The 22,763-nt window shown below is 42.4% G+C and overlaps 1 protein-coding gene across 2 annotated transcripts in view; it reads left to right on the top strand.

Annotated features, from left to right (window-relative positions):
• FANCD2 (FA complementation group D2) overlaps positions 1-21,847 on the top strand; it is a 58,651-nt gene extending 36,804 nt beyond the window's left edge. For both annotated transcript variants that reach the window (XM_082639678.1, XM_082639679.1), the window contains 18 exons: positions 1,482-1,592; positions 1,862-1,974; positions 2,935-3,078; positions 4,344-4,460; positions 5,223-5,351; positions 5,719-5,837; positions 9,193-9,303; positions 10,416-10,546; positions 11,676-11,769; positions 12,711-12,833; positions 13,670-13,763; positions 14,465-14,536; positions 15,259-15,297; positions 16,267-16,341; positions 17,556-17,630; positions 18,568-18,714; positions 19,885-19,980; positions 21,429-21,847. In XM_082639678.1, the coding sequence (XP_082495804.1) occupies positions 1,482-1,592; positions 1,862-1,974; positions 2,935-3,078; positions 4,344-4,460; positions 5,223-5,351; positions 5,719-5,837; positions 9,193-9,303; positions 10,416-10,546; positions 11,676-11,769; positions 12,711-12,833; positions 13,670-13,763; positions 14,465-14,536; positions 15,259-15,297; positions 16,267-16,341; positions 17,556-17,630; positions 18,568-18,714; positions 19,885-19,980; positions 21,429-21,503 (1,865 nt within the window). In that variant the 3' untranslated portion in view covers positions 21,504-21,847. The remainder of the gene's footprint in view (positions 1-1,481; positions 1,593-1,861; positions 1,975-2,934; positions 3,079-4,343; positions 4,461-5,222; positions 5,352-5,718; positions 5,838-9,192; positions 9,304-10,415; positions 10,547-11,675; positions 11,770-12,710; positions 12,834-13,669; positions 13,764-14,464; positions 14,537-15,258; positions 15,298-16,266; positions 16,342-17,555; positions 17,631-18,567; positions 18,715-19,884; positions 19,981-21,428) is intronic.
• The last annotated feature ends 916 nt before the right edge of the window (positions 21,848-22,763 follow it).

Genomic DNA, 22,763 nt, shown 5'->3' with positions numbered 1-22,763 from the left:
CCACGCCTAGAGCCCATGCTCCGCAACAAGAGAAGCCACCACAATGAGACGCCCTTGCACTGCAACGAAAAGTAGCCCCCGCTCACCACAACTAGAGAAAGCCCGCGTGCAGCAACAAAGACCTGACACAGCCAAAAATAAACTAATTAATTAATTAAAAAAAGAATACATCCTTTTTCCTCCTATTGTTATCTCCAGGAAACCTTGGTGTTTAATACAAGATATAAAACATTGGTTGGGCTTTTTGTAAATTACATTGCTTCTTTGGATATCAAACTTCCAGTGCCCTTTGCCTTCTTTTTTTTTTTCTTTTGCAATACACGGGCCTCTCACTGTTGTGGCCTCTCCCATTGCGGAGCACAGGCTCCGGACGCGCAGGCTCAGCGGCCATGGCTCACAGGCTCAGCCGCTCCGTGGCATGTGGGATTCCCCCCAGACCAGGGCACAAACCCGTGTCCCCTGCATCGGCAGGCGGACTCCCAACCACTGCGCCACCAGGGAAGTCCCCCTTTGCCTTCTTGAACATCATTATGAACCAGGAATACAGCTGAGAGGCCTCTTAATACCTTCTGGCCATTATGAAAACTTGTCATTTTAGAGTGCTAGCTTTGGGACTTTCCTGGTGGTCCAGTGGGTAAGACTCCCTGCTCCCAATGCAGGGGGCCCGGATTTGATCCCTGGTCGGGGAACTAGATCCCACATGCATGCTGCAACTAAGAAGCCCGCATGACACAACTAGGAGGTCCGCTTGCTGCAACGAAGATCCTGTGTGCTGCAACTAAGACTCGGCACAGCCAAAAATAATAAATAAATAAATAAATAAATAAATAAATAAAAATAAAGTGCTAGTTTGATTCTCTGGGGAAAACATGGAGCCTCCCTCAGGCTCTCATCTAAATAATTGTGTGTAAAACAAACTGCTATGTGACCAAATATTGCTAATATCTTTAGATTTTAAATGTAAGTTAATTTATTTTTAGTTCTTATCTGCTTGGATGTTTTTTTTTTGTTTTTTTTGTTTTTTTTCTTTTTGCGGTATGTGGGCCTCTCACTGTTGTGGACTCTCCCGTTGCGGAGCACAGGCTCCGGACGCGCAGGCCCAGCGGCCATGGCTCACGGGCCCAGCTGCTCCGCGGCATATGGGATCCTCCCAGACCGGGGCACGAACCCGTATCCCCTGCATCGGCAGGCGGACTCTCAACCACTGCGCCACCAGGGAGGCCCTGCTTGGATGTTTTATATTGGTATAATGGTTTTACTTTAATTGATCATAATCAATTAATATGATATTCCTGTAAGTTATCTTTGGCTATTTTACTATGCCAAAATGATTAATGTCAGATGACCTGAATGCATCTTACAGGCAGTCAGGCATGCTTGGTAGTTCTGGAAACTAGTTTTTAGCTAATCAGGTGATTAGCATTCAAGTCTAATAGTGGTATATGGTTGGTATACATTGAGCTTCCTGCTGTTTGTTTCAGTCACTCCAGACTATGTTCCTCCCCTTGCAAACTTCGACTTGGAAACTTCAGAAGTAACACCTCATACCAGTACTGCTGTTTCAGCAAAAATTAGAATACAAGGAAATTTAGGTGAGTATGCTCTTTTCTTCTTATTCTGTGTCTCCCTATGTGCCATGTTGAATTCACTTAGAGGTTATGTGCATCAAGGCATCAGTAATTGGAGAGATTATATAATTGAACCCTTTCTTTGGCATGGTTATCAGTGAACTATAATTTAGGATTATAAAATTACCTGCTATCTCTAGGTAGTCTTCAGCAGGTTGTTTCTTGAAGGCAGTGATATTTAGTAAACATGATTATTGATTATTTGAGTCACTTTTCTCTTCTTGAAACATAAGGAGGAAGGAAACGAAAAGCCAATGGCAGTAAAATATCCTCCCCTGACCCACTTTCAAAGGAAGATAATTCAGGATGCGACCCTGCACCATCTGATAGGAGCCAGCTGGAAAAGGTATTGGAATGACTGGTATCTATGAAGGTGTGTGACAGCCCGGTGAGATTAACAAAGGGCCAGCATTATCTTATGCATTTTACAGAGAGAAAGATTAGGGGAAAGAGAGGCGAACAAACTTCCTAGGCCTTGGAGTGACCCTCTCAGTAGCAGAGTTTGGGTTAGACTCCAAACATTTATCACTACCACACACTGTTTTTCTAATTATTTTCTTGATTGTATTACTCTCTTTTTTGCACCCCAGGAGTACTTTGAATTCTCTCTTGTAGCAATTAGCAAATTCTGTCTTTGTATGTAGTTCAAGATATACTTCTTTTAGCCTCTTTCCTCTTCCGATCCCAGGTTATCTACTTCTCAATGAATTTAGATGACATGAAATGCTTAATACAGTTTCTTAATACAGATACTTAATAAACAGTAGGTCTTTTCCTGTAATTGTACCACCCACAGGGTAGGTTTGTGAAATTGCCTAAACCACATGGATCCCAATTATTTCTGTTTTTTAGGTACTGTTTATTGAGAATTTATGTGTAACTCCTCTAATCTTCCTAAAAACTCAAGCTTAGTATTGATATTTACATTTAATAGATGAGGAAACTAAGATCCAGAGAGGATAGGTGACTTGTGCAAAGTTACACAGTTAATAAGTGCTTGAGCAAGGATTTGAAGCCAAATCTTTCTGGCCCCTAAGCTCATAGTTTTCTGTACCACACCATAGTGCCTTGATTTGTCTAATAGTTCATCCCTAAGTGGAAACCAACTGAGTATCGATGTGTGACCTATATCCCAAAATTACAATAGGTGATCTGTTTCAGGAATATTTAGGGACGTTGGTAAAAGGATGTGATGAACTGTAACTTTTTACATAAAATAAATGCACAATTGCATTTTGAAATCTTCATTTAAAGTTAGATTAATATAGAAGCCTTATTCTATTGGTTTCTGGTACTTTCTTCCCAGGAGTTCAGAGGGAAAGAAGAAAAGACATCAGTATCATTACAGAATTACCATGCTTTTTTCCGAGAACTGGACCTTGAGGTCTTCTCTATTCTGCATTGTGGGCTCGTGGCCAAGTTCATCTTAGATACTGAAATGCACACTGAAGTAAGTGACAGAGCTGAGATCCCAGAACTTAATCTTATTTCAGAAAGTTACTCAGCTCTATTCCTATTTCCAAAAGAAAACCATGACCCTGGGAGAAGTTGGACTCTGGCTTCCAAAGCCTTTATATGTGCAAGTGTGGATGAATAATCATCCTCATCATCTTGATGTTCATAAATCCAAGTTTTTTTTTATAGTGCATTAGGCATTACGAAAGATCATGCTAATGATGTGATCCTTACTTTACGTTACTAATAATAACCTAGTTAGATTACTTTTGTGGAGCAACACTGTTCTGATTTATAGTTACACAATGCTGTTTTCACTTTTTCATGACATTTGTTCAGTATCCATGAGATGTTTGTTGAGGCCTTTTTTGTTTTTGATGCAAATCTAGATATTGGCAATTCAGTATTACATAAGCATGATGCTTGCCTTCAGATAGCTTATCATCTAATAAAGGAAGGAAACAACTAGCAGTACATGCTATATTGATGGTCTGAACCAAGTACCAGTGAAACTGAGGAGAGAATGGTATTTATAATGAAGTTGGAAGTAGAAGACATTTACACAGAGAAGGTATCTTTTGGTATGGGATTTCACCAGAGAGTAGAGTTTTTCCAGGTTAAAAAATTTTTTTTGAGAAATAGCATGGATTTTTACCATAGATTTTTCAAGAATGGAAGCTCCTTCAAAATAGAGGGTTTTTTTTTTTCGGTCTTTCTACATCAGCCTGTACTTGGAGATTCTCCATAGATGTATGTTGAGTGAAAAGTTTGAAGTGAGACTGTTAGACCTATTCTACTTATGGTAGTGTAATATAGTTATAAGGATCCTGCCCAGACTTAATAGTAGCAAAACATTAGGTGAAAGAAAATATGAAAGAATTACTTAATGAACAGAGAAGAGCAAAATTCCCTTTAATTAGTCATTTTTTTTATCCCAAGGTACTTAGGAAATGCATCACGGGTCCATAGGTGGAAGGATACACCAGAGGCATTTATTTCTAGAGCAAAAGTGTGTCTTCTAAAACTACACTGCCTCATTCCCATTTAATAATTTTAAATTTTGTTTTACTTAAGAAGTGCATGACTTTTTGATTGGTTGCCAGAGCACTACAGCCGTTTATATGAGGTGGGGCAGAATTTCCCCCTTGTTTGGTAGTGGTCAGATTCTTCACCCATTGTAAAGAGTAAACATGAAATGTGTCCCCCAGAAAGATGGCTAGGACACTCTGGGAATTACTCTTTCCTTCCTCCGTGTGATAGGCTACAGAAGTTGTGCAGCTTCAGCCCCCTGAGCTGCTTTTCTTGCTGGAGGATCTCGCCCAGAAGCTGGAGAACATGCTAACACCTTCTGTGACCAGGAGATGCCCCTTCCTCAAGGTTAGTACAGGCAGGAGCACAGGTCCTGGCCTCTGGATTTGGAAACAAGGAGGTCTTAGTAGTGAGTAAGTTGTCACTTTCTCTGGTATTGTTTTTGGGTAGCATGGTGGTAGCCCCGTTGCCAGCCCCGTTGCCAGCCCACGTTCATCTTGCTTTAGAAAGGAACTCTGAAACAGAGAAAACAAAAAAGCCACCCAAAACAGAAAATGTATTTCTAAATGCTCTGAGCATTCCTGAATCCTGTTCTTTGCTTGGGTTTTGGTTTTAACACCCTCCCAAACTAAGCCCTTGCCTAAGCCTCAGCATAGTAGTTGGCTGTCTAGAGAAGTCCAGAATCTTGAGTGTTTATCTAATGGACAAATGCATGTAGCCTCTGGGGAAGCAGTGGGATGATACAAACGACAAAATGTGTAAGTTTTAGGTGTAAACGTTTAAAATTAGTATATCCAGTTACTTGATCCTTTCTTCTTATACTTAACTATTTGCTGTACATTCTTATCAGCCTACATGATTTCTATTTTTGTGTGAGTTTTATCTCGTTAGTAATTTTGGGTCTATACTTCTCAAACACTGTCTGTACTCTCTAAGCCAATCTCTTGGTTATTTGAAGATTGAGTGAGTTCCCTCTGTCAAAATATATCCCTAATTTCTTCTGTCCGTTCTGCCTGGTGGCACAAGGTTTGATTAAACTCTATAATAAACTCTTAGTTTCAGAGAAGCTATCCAACAATTCCTTCCCTCGTAACTCTGAATTTATTATAGAGCAAAGGAAATCGGAATATTGGATTCTCACATCTCCACCAGAGATCTGCCTCAGAAATCGCTCATAGTGTTGTTCAACTGCTGAGCCCCATGTGTAACCATCTGGAGAACATTCACAACTATTTTCAGGTCAGAAGCCTATCTTATCGTTATAGAGACTTAGAAATTGCTTAATGAACAAGAGATCTCATTTTTTTTTTTTTTTTTTTTTTTTTTGCGCGGTATGCGGGCCTCTCACTGCTGTGGCCTCCCCCGTTGCGGAGCACAGGCTCCGGACGCACAGGCCCAGCGGCCATGGCTCACGGGCCCAGCCGCTCCGCGGCATATGGGATCCTCCCAGACCGGGGCACGAACCCGTGTCCCCTGCATCGGCAGGCGGACTCTCAACCACCGCGCCACCAGGGAGGCCCGAGATTTCATTTTTGGCTGAGAAATATTGAAGGAAAATGAGGGCAATTGCTGAAGCAACAGTCTTAAAAGCATTTTTCCCTTGTAGTGCTTAACTGCTAAGAATCATGGTGTAGTTGATGGACCAGGAATTAAAGGTCAGGAGTACCACATAATGTCTTCCTGCTATCAGAGGCTACTGCAGATTTTACATGGACTTTTTGCTTGGTGAGTATGTAGGTAGAGATAATCAAGTATGTCCTTGCTTCTACTTGACAGTCACCAAGGCACTGAGGTATAGAAAAGAAGGAAAGGGCTCCAGGATTTTATGTAAATATGATGCTTATTCTTTCTGGAGTGTTTTTGTCTGCATCATTTCATTTGGTCTTGCACGCTCTGTGTCTTATGGAGTCACTATTATTAACTCATCTGAAAATCAGATGACTTGCTCTTGGCTAACCTGTAACAAATCTGGCCGTCTGATTCTTAATGAGTTTGCTGTGGCAACCTTTCCCTAATAGCACCAGAGAGACTGTCAGTTAAGAAGTTGTTATTAAACAAGTTGTAGATAAATTCCAGATTATGAGGTAAAGAGCTGAAGGCTGTGTAGGCTGGGGTGTTTAGGGATGCCTCATGAAATCATGGGACTTCACGGGGCCCTTGGAGGGTAGATGGCTTTTTGGGAGGTAAAGGAAGAAACTGGAAAGCATGGCATGGACAGAAGTAGAAACGAGGGAGGTGTGCCCTTTAAATGCTTTTGTTCCTCAGGGCTGGGTCCTGGTCTCTCTGTTCTCATTATACAGGTTTCCTGGGCAGTCCCACCCAAGCTTAAATTCGTGCTAAAATTTAACTTCTGAGCTACAGGCATTTATCTCCAACTGCCTACTCAGCACCCCATTATAGATATGTCATTGACACCTCAGACTCATCACATCCAAAACAAGTGTTTCATCCTTCCCACCTCTCCTTCATCTTTCCCTGGCTAGATAGATGGCACCACCAGTTGTTGAGCCAGAAACCAGGAGTTATTCTTCGTTCCTTCCTCTACTGTCTACCCTTTCTCTCTCCCACATCTGATCACAGAATCCTGCTGAGTTTGTCTTCTAGATAACACCTAAATGACCACGTGTCCTCTCCTCCTCCACTGCTTCCAGACTTCTGTCGTCTCTCATCAGGACTGGATTAGTTTCACAGTTGGTCTCTCTGCCTCCAGCTGTCCTCTTTCGGTCCCTTCTTCACACAGCAATTAAAGCAATCTTCCCAACACAAACCCGATCTTATCCTAGCACAACTTTGGTTTCTGATTGCCGTTAGATTTCTCTTGAGTTCAAACTCTTTTACCCAGCTTCTAAGGCCTTTTTTAATCTGACTCCTGCTATTCTACTCACTGTCTTGCACTCTGCCCTCCAGCTATACTGAATTAATTTCACCACCCTGTGTAGCTTTTACCTGGAAGGCTCCACACATACCCATCCTTCTACCAGGATCCTCACCCTCCTTGATCCCCAGTCTTTTCGAACTCATCCTTGAGATCTGGATTTAAACTGTACTTCCTCAGGGGCATCTTCCTTGACCCCTAGGCCAGGTAAGTCTCCTTTCTGCCTCTCTTATCCCCACTTCTTTCCTAATACTCTTACGATAAAACTGATCACATTTTACTATAATTACTTGTTGATCTGTCTTCCCTGCTGGACTGTGAGCTCCCTGAAGGCAGAGACCAGCCACTGTCATATCCTCAGTACTTAAAAACAGTGCCTGACAAAGGATTTGAACAGATGCTGAAACAAGGAGATAAATGGATGGCAAATAAACACATGCAAAGATATTCAGCGGTATTAGTTGTTAAGGAAATGCAAGTAAAAATCACAGAATGGCTAAATTAAAAAGGTTTACCTCGCCAAGTGTTGGTGAGGATGTAGAGTAACTGGAGCTCTCACATGCTGCTGGTGCGACTGTACAATGGTACACCCACTTTTGAAAACTGTTTGGCAGTTCCTTAAAAAGTTAGATATACACCTACCATACAACCCAGCCATTTCATTCCTAGTATTTATCCGAGAGAAATGAAAACGTGTGTCTACACAAAGGCTTGTGAATGAATGTTTATTTCAGCTTTATTTGTAATAGCCCCAAATAGGAAACAATTCAAATGTTCATCGAATAGTGAACAGATAAACAAATTGTGATATGTTGATGTGGTAGAATACTACATTGCAACAATATGGATGAAAAAAGAATTATAGTGAAGAAAAACCAAGACTGTAAGAGTATGTAGTATTTGATTTTATTTATATAAAATTCTAGGGCTTCCCTGGTGGCGCAGTGGTTGAGAGTCCGCCTGCCGATGCAGGGGACACGGATTCGTGCCCCGGTCCGGGAAGATCCCACATGCCGCGGAGCGGCTGGGCCCGTGAGCCATGGCCGCTGAGCCTGCGCGTCTGACGCCTGTGCTCCGCAACGGGAGAGGCCACAACAGTGAGAGGCCCGCATACCGCAAAAAAAAAAAAAAAAAAATTCTAGAAGAAGCATATAATTTTGTAGTGACAGAAAACAGTTCAGTGGTTGCCTCGCATTGGGCGGGAGGATGGAAGGAGGGATGGATTACAAAGGAATACGAGGAAACTTTTGGGGGTAATAGATATGTTTATTATTTTCAGTGCAGTGGTGGTTTCATGGGTTTATATATAAGTCAGCTGATCAAATTCAGCATTTTAAATACATTCATTTTATTATATGTCAATTATACTTTAATAAAGCCATCCCCACCCCCCACCTCCCCCCCCTGAAAAACCTGCAGCCCATAAGAGGCCCTCAGAATTCATTTGTGGAAAGGAAGAGAGGCTACCACTGGTGATGTGGAAATGTTTCTAGAGGAGTGAAAGATCTAGGGGGTCAGATTGTGCTAGGCCTTGAAGGTCAGGCCGAAGAACTTGAATGCTGTCCAGGGAAGCAATTTTGGAGTTTTATGATCACATCCATGATATAGTGAAAGCAGTGTTTTACGAAAATCCTTTTGGCAGCAGCATGCAGGACAAAGGGATTGGAAAGACAATCAAAAAGACCAGTCAAAAGATGTTGACATGATCTGTGCATGGGATGGTGATAAGGGCCTGGCCTAGAGTGATGGCCTTGGCTTGGAAAGGAAGGGACAATAGGAAAGATAATCTGAAGATAGAATTGTCAAGACTTGACTTAATACAGAAGAAGGAATAAGTTCTTTGCTGAACATCTACTATGGATTAGACATGGATTTAAGCAATTTCACAAAGTTATTCCTGTTTTTTTGGAGAAGACTGATAGTTATCTCTAGAATGTACAGAATGAAGGAGAGCTTTGTTTCCCTTGAAAATAATCCTAGGAGGACTGTTAGGTCCTTAAGGAAAGACTTTTTCAGATACACTTCAACTTCTAGTCTGATACTCACAGCAGTGACTGAACTTAGCACTTGAGTACTTTCAGTACTTCAGTTCTCCTTTTTCTTCTGTTTTATCGATGGTACAGACTGGAGGCCAGGATCCTCAGCTGCTGTCCACGTAATCTTCCTGGAACTGAGCTAAACTACGTTTCCTTGACTTTCCCTTAGGAACGGATTTTTTCAACCTGAAAATATTAACTTACTATACTCAGCCCTTGAGGTCCTTTCTAACCGACTGAAGCTGGGAGAGCCTGACCAAGCCTTGGAGGAGCTGCTTAGGTGGGTCAGACCACATACCCCTCCCTGACTGTTGTCCCAAGAAGCTCCTAGGAATAAGATTGGCAAGATTTCTTGGAGATAACTTGGTATTTTCAGTGACTTTTCCTCATCTATGTGAGCTTTCTCTTGTGTGTATTCAGATATATCCTGAAGCATTAGAAACTGTTGAATTAATCAAACTAAATCTTTATGCACCCTTCATCCTGTAAAGTTCACCTTTTCAGGTAATGTTGATGAAAGCACTGGCCATCTGTAGTCAACTCTTGATTATCCAGGGACCTACTCTGTCTCCTAGTAGGCTTGGGTAATTAGGTAGCAGTTAGTTACCACTGATTACCTGTCCATTTCCCTCATCTTGGAAGAGGAGCCTAGGCCGAGGGCACAGGAGGTGAGAAGAAGCTCTAAGGGGCACAGCTTCCAGCCTCTACCCCAGCTTCAACCAGAGCACCTTGGTCTTTTCCTTACCTCCCCTGATAGCCTAGGCCATCACTGGGTCCACAGTCAATGCTTGCCATTCCTGCCTAGAGAGCCTTATTTCATTTTCAATACAGTACTTTTAAATTTGTTTGACTTCCTTCTCACCAATCAATCAGGAGTTGACTCTAGTTTTATTTCACCTACAGGTTTGGATTAATTGTGACTCCTCATCTACCATTACTTCAGAACATTGAAAGCTAGCCATTTATGGTACATTTATTAGAAGCTCTGCTTTCTCTGCCTTATCATTTCCTTTCACTTTGTCCCTATGAACCCAGAATTTAAACATTATTCTCAGTGTGTTGCCTAATGCCTTAAAAAGCAAGTAATTTATTCTACACTGAGAATAATGTAGTCAGCATGGCCTATGCTAGCAATTGGGTATCTTGGCATATATGACCTCTTCAAGGCCAGCATTTCACCCACTGGGCTCTGGCCTCCATGCCCTAACTTTCTTTATACAAAGTTATAGTCTCTGTAAGGTCTTGAAAGAAGGTTCTACTAAAGCCCCGGCAAATGAGGAGGATTCTGATTAGACCATCAAGCATTTAAGCAGACTTGGATAACTCATGGATTTGGACACATCTGTAATACTTGTGGTGGTGGTTTTTATTTTTTTTCTTGTCTCCTTACAGCCAGAGCTTCCATTACTTGCAGAATTTCCATCTCAGCGTTCCCAGTTTCCAGTGTGCTCTTTATCTCCTCAGACTTTTGATGATCATTTTGGAGAAATCTACAGCTCCTACTCAGAACAAAGGAAAAATTGGTGATGGGCCATATCCTCTTTTTTCTTTCATGAATAGACTTGTAAACTTAGGGCTTCCTAGGACCTTGTAAATTTTGTAAGCAAATCTGTCCATAACCCTGGATGTGCTCTCTTGCCATACCAAGAAGGACATTTTTCCAGAAGGAGCTATGTCTGATCTCTGCTGACATTGATTAGACTGAGTGTGGTTAGTTCAGTTGGCTCGATTTTGTTTGGCTTTTGTTTATGTCCTTCTTTTTTTTTCCCCCCCTTAAGTATCTGAGACATTTGACTGAAAGACATAAACCATGAAGTTAATAAAATGGGAGAGAGAGGAGAAATCAGAATTAAGTGTAAAGAAGGGTTTGGCCCCGTCCCTGATCTTTTTCTTTCTTTCCTCCTCTTATTTTTTTTAATTTTTATTTATTTATTTTTGGCTGCGTCGGGTCTTAGTTGCAGCACACAGGATCTTTCGTTGCAGTACGCGGGCTTCTCTAGTTGTGGCGCGAGGGCTTTTCTCTAGTTGTGGTGCGCGGGCTTAGTTGCCCTGTGGCATGTGGGATCTTAGTTCCCCGACCAGGGATCGAACCGGCGTCCCCTGCATTGCAAGACGGATTGTTAATCGCTGGACCACCAGGGAAGTCCCCCTGATCTTTTTCTTTAACTATCTTTTGACATAGCTCTTGGAATGCATCTCACTGATACAACTTAATTGGCAGCACAGACAGAAAGCAAGGAGAACGTGCAAAACAAACCTTTATTATTCCCTGTTGTTTAAAAGGGGAGGGTTTGGTATGAATCTAGGAAGCAGCCACTGCTTGTTGGCCTGCCAAGGAGGAGCTGAGATGGACTTCCCACTGCCCAGCAGTGTTCCTTTTCTCTGTGTGTCTGTGTGGTTCATGTTTGTGTCAAGACAGGGTAAGCGGGTGGGACATGTTGAGTCTTAGAGAAATGGGTTTATTTCTGGTAGAAGAACCAGTAGAGCAGGAATTCATGACAGCTTTTTTTCAAATTGTCTGTTAGCCCAGGAATGTCATAGTAAATATAAAAGAATAATCCTTTTGGTCAATAATCATCCCCAAAAGCCTGCAAAACAAGAGTGAAGTTCATTTTCCATGAATGAGATGTCTTTGCCTTGTTTCTCCAACAGCTTCCCTGGCCAGACAGTTCCTTTGTCAGGTGTGGCCAAGTGGGGAGAAAGAGAAGAGCAGCATTCCTAATGACCAGCTCCAGGCTTTGCTTAGGTGAGAGGCTCAGTTTCTGTCCACAAGCCAAATAGCCTTCCATTTTGCCACTGTTCAGATCCCTTGTCTGGTCAAAAACTGAGAAATTACCTTGGTTAGGGGTAACTTGGAAGCAGTGAAGTAGGTTTGAAATTAACATAATTTGGAATATGTGGGTTGTCAGATCTTCTTGTTTTGTTTTATACTGTCAGCTAGTTCTTTATTAAATCAAATCATAGAGGAAGTGGGGGCGTCTGCTGTTGTATCCTGCCTTGTTAACCAATGAGTCAGATATTTATTATTGCCTACCATATCCAAGACACAGCGATCACTTCCAAGGTGTCTAACTATTTCCAACTGAGACATCATTTCCTTTACCTCCTGACAAGTATTTGGAATCCTTATTAAAGATAAGTATTGGGAGTTCCCTGGCGGTCCAGTGGTTAAGACTTGGCGCTTTCACTGCTATGGCCCCAGGTTCAGTCCCTGGTTGGGGAAGTAAGATCCCACAAGCCACGTGGTGCAGCCAAAAAATAAAAAATAAAATAAAATAAAGTAAAATAAATGCTAATTGTTTTTTTTTTTTTTTATGTTTGGCTGTGTTGGGTCTTCGTTTCCGTGCGAGGGCTTTCTCTAGTTGCGGCGAGCGAGGGCCACTCTTCATCATGGTGTGTGGGCCCCTCACTGTTGTGGCCTCTCCCATTGCGGAGCACGGACTCCAGACGCGCAGGCTCAGTAGCTGTGGCTCACAGGCCCAGTTGCTCTGCGGCATGTGGGATCCTCCCAGACCAGGGCTCGAACCCGTGTCCCCTGCATCGGCAGACAGATTCTGAACCACTGCGTCACCAGGGAAGCCCCCTAATAGTTGTTTTAAAGCTTAGTACCTGGTAATGTCTCAAGAAAGAAATCTTGATTTAGGAATTCTGTAACATGCGTTCATACTCCTGTGGCTGTCAATGCAGCATCTACCTGGAGCACACAGACGGTGTTCTGAAGGCCATAGAGGAGATCGCTGGTGTTGGTGTCCCGGAACTGATCAACTCTCCTAAAGAGGCATCTTCCTCCACATTCCCTACACTGACCAGGTAAGGGAGTACTCTCCTCTTGTTCTCTCCCTAAATGAGAATCACACTGTCTAATGTATGTAGTTTCCAAATAACTACTTTACTCTTCATCTAGTTCTGATACAGAGGGTAGGTACAATCATTCATTCAACACACACAGTGTCTACTGTGCATTCTCTCCAAGTGGCTCTTAGCCAGCACATGTGAAAGGACCTTACTGAGGAATGAATTTTCAGTAGTTACAGTCTTCAGCGGCATTGGATATTTAATCACCAGACTTCTATCAGTGCTTTCATCCTTTAAATGTGAAATTACTTTTCCAGTATTGTAGCCATCTTTAGAAGGATACAGTGATTGTTGTATCTAACCATATATCTCACTTAATGGGTTTTGTGTCTCATAATATCAGTGGTTATCTGACACTTGTATGGTCTTCACAGTTTATAACACACTCTTACATCGTTTATCTCATTTGATCCTTTTGATAAATCTGTGAGGTAAGTATCATTACCCCTGTTTCACTGATGAGAAAAATGAGTGTTAGGGGGCTTGCTCAATTGATACAGGCAATAAAGTAAATATGGAACTAGGAACTTAAACTCAGATCTTCTTACCACTACTTTCCTGCTCTTTACCACTACACTCACCCTTCATGAAGTTAATCCCCTTATTTCACAGGCCGTCTTCTCGGCTCATTTCTAAATCCTTCCCACTCTCGTGTCCTCTTAGGGTGGACCCTAGTGAAAGGACATTCAGAGAGGTGGGGAGGGAAATAACTTTTGGTTTCCTGGCTTCTTCTCAGGACTTTGTTTCTGAGCAGTCCATCAATGTGTGGGCATCATGCTTTTCTCTTCTAGGCACACGTTTGTCATTTTCTTCCGTGTGATGATGGCTGAACTAGAGAAGACAGTGAAAGGTCTTCAGGCTGGAACAGCAGCAGACTCGGAGCAGGTAAGTCAGATATTCCCACCCCAAGAAGTAGACTCTGGATTACTTGGAAGCTGCTGATTCTTCTACTCCTCGGGTCCAGAATTTTCTTCTAAGCTATTTCCTTCGAGTTACTAAGATCCAGGATTTTTTTTTCAAAGAGCTTCTGGTTTAATTTCCTTTCCCTCTGGTTGGAAGTGAGGATTGGGCTCTGTTTTCCCTGGCTACTTCCCAGGGGACTTGGGACTCCATAGAGCTAGTCTGGAAAAAAATATCTTTGTTTGCAGCCTCATGTACCCGGCTGCAACTTGTGATCTGGCATGAGGTGAGCAAGCCTGTTTGAGATGCTGTGGTAGCCTGGGCCTTGGTAGCCTGCTAACCAGAACCGAGCTAGCCTGCTGGGAGATAGGGCTTGCGTAGGGAATCAGAGAAGCCACAGGGAGCTGATGGCCCAGAGGTATGTTGCAGAGGCTTTTTCCTACTTGGAAATTATTGAAGAGAGGTCCTCTTTTTAGAAAGTCTCTATAAGATACCCTAATGTTACCACATACATGCAGGCCTCAGAACCATCTTGTGGGTGCACTGGTTGCCACATCTCTGTAGGAGGATAATTGGCTTAAATCTCTGTATAACTGTGTAGTTCAAGAACCATATATTAGTAGGAGTACAGTAAGAGAAGTATTTGGCTGTGATTCAGAGGTGTGTGTGTATTTGGCTGCCTCTAGATTCATGAAGAGAAGCTCCTCTACTGGAACATGGCTGTTCGAGACTTCAGTATCCTCATCAACCTGATAAAGGTGAGTATGGAGGCTCCTTATCTCATCTCACTGGCTAATTGCAGGAACCACCAAGGGGCCTGGCTTCCAAAATGGACCCTCCCGCTCCTCTCCCCAGCCTCCCTTGGGGACCTGCTTCCCCCATCTTCCTCTCTATGCCCCACCCACCCTGGATAACCCCTTCCCCTCTTCCTGGGCAGTGTCTTTTTCTTCTCTGCCTTCCTCCTTCCCATCTGTGCCACAGCACTTACTATTTAATGGGTCCTTCCCCGTGTCATCCCCACCACCACCCCACTGTGGGTCTGAGCACATTCCCCACTGTGTCCCTCTTCCAACCTGAGTGCCTTCTTTATCCCTCACACATACTCTGTGCTCTCCCCCACTCCGTGATTTTGCTCAGACTGTTCCTCCAGCTTAGAATGTTGCTCTCTCTCCTTTCTGCCTCATCTACTCTTTCTTCAGGCTTCAGATCAAGGTTTGGGGCCTCTGCAATGCTCTCTTCTTAGCATTCCCAGTTGGAATCAATTCCTTGTTCCTCTCTGCCCCCCTCTTCCTTTTCTTGAACTTCAGTTACAGGGATTACTTCGTTCTGCTTTGTAATTGACTTGTTGACATGTTGACCTGCCTTCTTCATTTTAGACGTCTCTGCAACACTCAGAGCTGTGCTTTGCACGGTGGGGAGGAGGCTGGGGTGCTCAGAGGAGCAGACTTCAGCTTTGGTTTCTTGTCCTCCCTCTCTCCAGGTGTTTGATAGCCGTCCTGTTCTGCATGTATGTTTGAAGGTGAGACCGGCCCTCTTTAGTGTTTATTTTTCCTGTGAGTTAGCTGAATGGAATTGCTTAATACCTTGCCCAAAAGCCAGTCTCCAGAATCTGTGCTATCAGGTAGTCTAGAAAAGACCATGGATATGTTTTCCCATACTAGTTGGATGACAAGAGAAACCAATTTTCCTATGAGTTTGAACACTTAGTCTTAGAAATAGGATTAGTGGCTTCAGGAGCAGTAGTCACTCCCTGCCATTCCTTCCCAGGCAATAGAAAGGAAGGAGGAGTGGGTGATTGCTCTTTTTAAAGCCCATGTGTGGCCTTATCAATGTGGGAGCTGGTGTTCTGGTATCTGCTGAACTCCTCTGCCAGGGGATAATCCCAGATTAGCCCTAGATTTGATGGTAAACCCATCAAATCTTTGATAGCTTAAGAGCTAAAGAACATTATAGGGAGAATGCTTCTAGCCCCACTCTTGACAGTTCCTTCTTGTGGATGGTGCCCCATTCTCATTATCTCCTGGCTTCTCTCTTCCTCTTTACTCACTCCACCCTGGTGCCATCATGGGAGATGGGTGAGAAGGGGGAGTCATTTACCTGATTGGTAAATTGGGCAAGTGGTCATGTGCTTTCTCAGCTCTACCCAGTTCTTTCCCCTTGAGAGGAAGGTGTCCTCAGGGAGCTGGGGTTCCCCTCTGTTCCTCTGTGCCCTCATTCTCAAGCTGAGCAACACCCCTGTGCATTGACTGTGTCTGGGGTAGGTAAGTCTACCTAATTCTGGGGCTTCATTAGCAGGCCCATTTAGCTTTTGCATTAAGCTACATTCTCCAAATTAACCTTTTGGACCCTTTCCAATTTATTTTTTATATATAAAAATAAGAAAATAAACCCCCTGGTCTGGGAAATGTTATGCTGCCTTAGGCAGGGGCCTTTCAGGTAAAAGACCTCAGCTAGAGGTCATCACCAGTGTGTCTCTTCTCTTCTTCAGTACGGATGTCTCTTTGTGGAAGCATTTCTGAAGCAGTGTATGCCTCTCCTAGACTTCAGTTTTAGAAAACATCGGGTAAGAACTGAGAACAGAGAGCAAAGACATGCTCTGTACAGTTGTTCAGAAGATATGTCCACGGCGATTCCTGGGCTGGCATGGGGGTGGTCCCCTTACCCAGGTTCTGGGCCACAGATCTGCTTAGGTACTTCTGGTCACTTCAGCTATCCCCAGAGATGCCCATGTAGGACTGAATGTTCCATAGTACATCCGCCTTCCTACTTCTCCTCCAGATTTGAGGATGGTTGTTCTTTTTAGCTTGATTTTATTGTGCTACTTCAGTCCCAGGACCTCACATATTAGTGTGTCATTTGCTTATTCCTGTGTGCTTCTCTAAGTCTGGTCTTGGGAATTTAAAAACAGAACAAACGAACGAGAAAAACCTCATTTGTGTCGTAAACTCTTGTTATAACGGACAGTCTTGAGAGTTTTTTACCCAAGTGTGATCCAAGACTAGAGTAGTGAAATAAGAATAGAAACAGGGACTCCCCTGGCAGTCCAGTGGTGAAGACTTCACGCTTCCACTGAAGGGGGTGCGGGTCCCATCCCTGGTCGGGGAACTAAGGTCCCGCCTGCCCCACAGTGCAGCCAAAAATTTTAATTTAAAAATAAAAAGAACAGGGCTTCCCTGGTGGTGCAGTGGTTGAGAGCCCGCCTGCCGATGCAGGGGACACGGGTTCGTGCCCCGGTCTGGGAGGATTCCCACATGCCACAGAGCGGCTGGGCCCGTGAGCCATGGCCGCTGAGCCTGTGCGTCCGGAGCCTGTGCTCCGCAACGGGAGAGGCCACAACAGTGAGAGGCCCGCGTACCGCAAAAAAAATAAAATAATAAAAAATAAAAAGAACAGAAACAGAGATGATTACTTCTTACACATACTTAGCAAGTTGAACTTTGCAAAACACTCTCACAATATTTGCTTGGTCCCTCATAACTCAGAAAGATAAAGGGGAGGATAGCCAGTGATCACTCCTCCTCTTATTTGAGGGCCAAATTAAGACAATTGTCTAGCATAATCTTGAAAAATTGTGAATCACTATGTTGTACACCTGAAACTTATATAATACTGTAAGTCAACTACACCTCAATTTAAAAAAAAGAAGAGATGATTATCCATATACAGCTGGAACCTGCAGGCTTGATCCTCTTTGGAACCCTTGGTTGCAAGAATATCTTGCATATAAAATGAAATGAGAACATTTCATATGTCACTTACGAATGTTGTTGGTTATAGGAAGATGTTCTGAGTTTACTGGAAACCTTCCAGTTGAATACAAGGCTGCTTCATCACCTGTGTGGGCATTCCAAGGTAAGATGGAAAGCAGGTCACACCACCCACCCAGCTGTTGGTTTAATCTGTAGTTGTGATTTTGGAGGTCCGTGGGCTCCAGTGCCTTCTTCCTTTTTTACCCCTCTTGAGCCTTTATTTCTGGGACTGTGTTTGTCCAAAGGCAGTTTATTCAGAGTGGTCAAATCCTCAGTTGCTGACAGAGATTGGGTAATCATCTAGAGGGGAATTTCTGCATCTGAAATTTGACTCAAACTCCATAGCCCTGTTTCCTCCAGGAAAGTACTACAAAGTACTCTGGGCAGGAGGAATATTATGTAAGTGATGACTCTGCTGGAGACAAGAGGTAGTTCTAAAAGCAGCTTTTCAGTTTTTCGAGCTTTTCAGCTGTACTAATTACTTGTCAAGGAACACATCTGTCTTTTGTGAGAACATTTTAGCATTATAGGACTTTTCCACTTGAAGCCTGGGGTTGAGCCAGTCATTTTTTGTGTGAAGGAACACAGAACCATGGAGTTCTGCAGTCACTGGCAAGCCCAGTTCCTGTTGTTCAGTTCCTCCCCTGATTCTAACTTTTTAAGGTACTGAACAGTGGAATTTTATAAGGGCTCCCTCAGCTAAGCAGGGATACTCTGTTGTTTAATATCAGTAGAATATACATTCAAGAGTATTTTATGTAAATTCATTGATAATTGATCAATAAGAGGTTATGAAGAGGAACCGTGAGGTGTTGTTGGTATGTCTTCTAGGCTCTTTAGCTTGAAGGACAGCTGCCATTCTCTTGGGAATACTCTGCCGGACTACTGCTCTTTGATGGAACATGTCTCTGGCCTGTACTGGCAGGGCATATGGTCTTGTTTAGTGTTCAAGGTGTCAGGAATTCAAAAGTTCCCGTATAGGAAATGTGAAAGCATGATGATAAACCTAGATGAGTTTGGATGCATTTGTTTCCATTCAGATTCACCAGGACACGAAACTCACCAAACATGTGCCTTTGCTCAAAAAGACCCTGGAGCTGTTAGTTTGCAGAGTGAAAGCCATGCTTATCCTCAACAATTGCAGAGAGGCTTTTTGGCTGGGCAATCTCAAAAACCGGGACCTGCAGGTAAGCCTGGGAGCCCGCCAGTAATAATCTACTCCCTTTCTTTGTGAGAGCATTTGAAAGTATCTGAGGGAGGTCACCTAAGCCCCACTCTCAATACTCAAAACTGCTTTTCTCAAATCTGTGACTGTTTAGCTCTTAACGTTAGGGTACATTGCCTTTGAGCTCTGGTTGCAGGTTGCACTCCTCATCCCAGGCAGCGAAGGCACCAAAACATACCATTGATATCAACAAGGCCTCAGACATAGAGGAGCTGATCAGGAAAACCTCTTTCCATAGCTAGAGGGATACCTTTAAACCCTACTGTGGGTAGATTTAGAATATTTTTGTATATGGAAAAACTTGGTTTGTTTAGTTATTTTGGGTTTTTTCCCCTAAAACCAGTCTGGTTCCTGAAATTATTCTCTGGCTAATTTTAACAAATGAGCATTTCTTAGTTCTTTCAGTTGTCTGACTGACTGGCTGAAATCTTGTGTTGCTTATACTACTACTTTGGAGTTATAGCATTTTTCAAATACAGTCCAAGCCCTCCTCATTCATGCTTACAACATCTGAGTCTTAAAATCTTATATATGACAAAAGAAAAAAAAATCTTATATATGAAAAAATAGCTCCTCAGAGAATTAGCTTCCTTTCTTCACATCAATCTCTTGTTTCCATGAGAAAATTGAAGCTCAGCAAAGTTAAGTAACTTATCATTCAGCCATAAGTGAGTGGAGCAAGGGTTTGAGTCTAAACAGTCCTGATCCAGATTTGATGTTCTTAAACCATTTTAGTATACCATCCTTTAGCCTCTACATGGCCATTTGTGATTGGTGTGTTGGTGTTCATGCTCACATACCTTAAGGTATTTGGGAAACTTTAGAACCATATTCAGCATTACCTGAAAGAGTCACCAATACAGTCTGGCCTTGTAAAACTAGTATGATATTAGAATACAAAGATGAACCTTTTGTAAAACTACATATTGTGTCAGAGCCACAAGCATCTTAGAAATCTTGGGTTGATTATCACTTCTCTAGATGCTGGGTCACAGGTTGGTGTCCGTGTTTGACCATATTTGAATGACTGAATATCTTTCTTTGCCTTGTCTATAAACTAAGCCTTTCTCCCCTTGAGACCCCAAATGTGATCATTATAACCCACTGTTTGTCCTGGCCCATTCACATTCAGGGTGAAGAGATTATATCCCAGAATTCCCAGGAGAGCACAGCAGAGGAGAGTGAGGATGATACGTCATCCCAGGTCTCCAAGAGCAAAGGAACAGAGGTATGTCTGTAAAAGGCACCAGAGTAGTATTGATGGTAGAGAGTGCAGAACTTTCCCTGCTTGATTTTATAATCAGATATTTCTATGCGCATCTCCATTCCCTCCAGAAAAGCTTCTGTGCTTATGTGAATTCTGTGGGGGCCAGAAAAAAAAAACCCACACAATATTATAATCACTCAATATTTTAATCACAACTTGAGTATCTGGAGTTGTTTGTAGCATATGTTATAGAGTTGAAAATTCCCTTCCATTATAGCCTCCTGAATTAATATCTGAAACCATTTTAGAGGGGAGATAAGAAGAGGTCAAAGTGTTCTCTGAGTGTTGAGAAGAATGAGTTAAACGATTTAAACATGTTGTTTGAATATCTAAAATAGAAATGTGAAAGCTAAAGCACAATCAAAAGCTGCTACCACTGAGGACTAAAGTAAGAGTAGGAGTCCTTATGCTCTTTTGGGCTACTACCAATGCTTTTGAGACTTTAAAGAAAGCTAAAGAAAAATGTATATATTTATAAAAGTTTGTTACAATTCAGGTGGGTTATAGATACAGAGAAGCTGAGATTTAACAACCCCTGCTGTGGATACAATTTGTAATGCAATTTGAGGCTGATGCGTAAGGATCATTTAGTATGAAGAATTGTTTTATTAGATGGTCCTCTGTTTTATTTGTATAGAATATCTCCACCTTGTTCTCATAAAAAAAGTTTTATGACTTTTTAAAACTTATTTATTTTTGGCTGCGTTGGGTCTTTGTTGCTGCATGCGGGCTTTCACTAGTTGCGGCGAGCGGGGCCTACTCTTCATTGTGGTGCACGGGCATCTCATTGCAGTGGCTTCTGTTTGTTGCGGAGCACGGGCTTCAGTAGTTGTGGCACGCGGGCTTAGTTGCTCCACGGCATGTGGGATCTTCCCGGACTAGGGCTCGAACCCGTGTCCCCTGCATTGGCAGGTGGATTCTTAACCACTGCGCCACCAGGGAAGTCCCCATAAAAAAGTTCTGAGGCAGACAGTATCCTATTAGTTTGGTGCTTTGTCATAAGCAAGCCTCCCAGATTAGATTTTACAAACCAGAGAGAATTTTATTCTGGATTCCTCTTGGATTTTGAATTTAACAAATATTTCATTCTATATTGAATGCCCATTTTGTTCCTATGTCACACACATGCAGTAGAGCTGGAGGGCCGTGGCTTATTTACAAATCATGCATATTTGGTTGGGTTGCAGAATGGCATAAGTCAGTATCAAAATGGCTCCCTCCATCGTCTTGGCTTAGAGGCCATGATACAAGAATGGGGGAGCCTCTGATTCATTCTCAAAATAATGGTTTAAAACCTATCATTGGTTTTAACAACAATACAATACAGTCATATATGCTGTGGGAGCAGTGTTGCAAGTCATGGCGTCGCCCGGATGACCTAAAATATTTAATTATCCTTTGCCTCTTAGGACGGTGAAGAAGATGAAGCAAGTGATGGAGAAAAGGAGCAAGAGAGTGATGAGAGTAATGATGACTCTGATTAGACCACAGAAAGATACTCCCTCCCCATCTCTGCCAGCTACTTACCATTTTGTGTTCAGGGTTTCAAATCTGCTGTCTGCCTTTCTAACTGGAAGCATCCTATTTTGTCCTTAAAGAAGGGGCTTTATTGAGTCGACTTAATTGTGGATTTCACAGGTTGTCTACTAACATCAAAGACCGTGGCTCAGAATTCGAACGTAGTGTTACTTACCAATTTAGGCGAACATGGCAGTGCTGTGCTAGAGTAGTCATGATTCTGAGCTTCAGGAGCTAGTTTTGAAACTCTGGATTTATTCTAGAATTTAGGCTTGTACCAGTCTTACAAATAAATTCTGTTTTAAGTTCAGCTACCTCAGCTACCTCATTCCTCTTTTCGAATTTCCTTCATAGATGGAACTGAATTGGTGTTTGTGCAGAGAAATAAGGGAGACTGGTACAACACATCAGTTCTACCAGTTACAATCATATGTTCCCTATTACAAGGACCCTCATATTTGACATGAGAAGATATTTTGTGCTCTTTTTTGGAGGAGTGACGAATTTCTTTCAATGCCCAAAGAAAGTCGAATGTTTGGATTCTTTTTAAATTTTTGGTGGTCATGTAGATATGATAAAGGAGAAAAAGGCAGCATCAAATTCATGTTAACTTTGCATATATAATTTTTATTTTATTTCCACATTATTCTGAGTTATACCTATAATCTAGTTACAACAATGCTACAAAATTACTTACAGTTTATTAAAAATAGAACATTAGGAGTACATTTCAGCTAAAATGGGGAGCTCTCATGTCTTCTGCCAGAAAGCCCAGTTTCAGTGCTGCTACCAAGTTCTTTTTTGCCAGGCTATAAATATTAATTAATATTTGTTATATTTCTACCCACTTTTATACTCTCTGGTAGTATTAGGGTGTGGCTGGCTAGGTTTTTATGTTGGTTTTTTGGTGGGGGAGGTTATTTGTTTTTGTTTTTTTAAATTAATCGTTGACCCACATATAGATTTTTGACCCCTTCATCCTCATGTACATAGAAATCCATAATCTCCTTCCTTGACACTCTTTGTTTCCCCAACTCATTGTGGTCTTCAGTGTTGAAAAGAGTTCACAGTAGGCTCATTGGTTTATATGGTTTGTTTAGTGGTTCTTTATCACATGTACATGTCAGTGCTAGTTTGACTCTAAATGGTTGTTCAGCTTTACAATGGAAATGTTCTCCCTTGCTCTGTCACTGGCCCATTTTTGGACGGGAAGAGAGGAGGGGGGC

The sequence above is a fragment of the Mesoplodon mirus genome (assembly GCF_964341445.2).
Source record: "Mesoplodon mirus genome assembly, chromosome: 12".
Taxonomy (NCBI): Eukaryota; Metazoa; Chordata; class Mammalia; order Artiodactyla; family Ziphiidae; genus Mesoplodon; species Mesoplodon mirus.
This window is presented reverse-complemented; position numbering and strand designations above follow the sequence as displayed.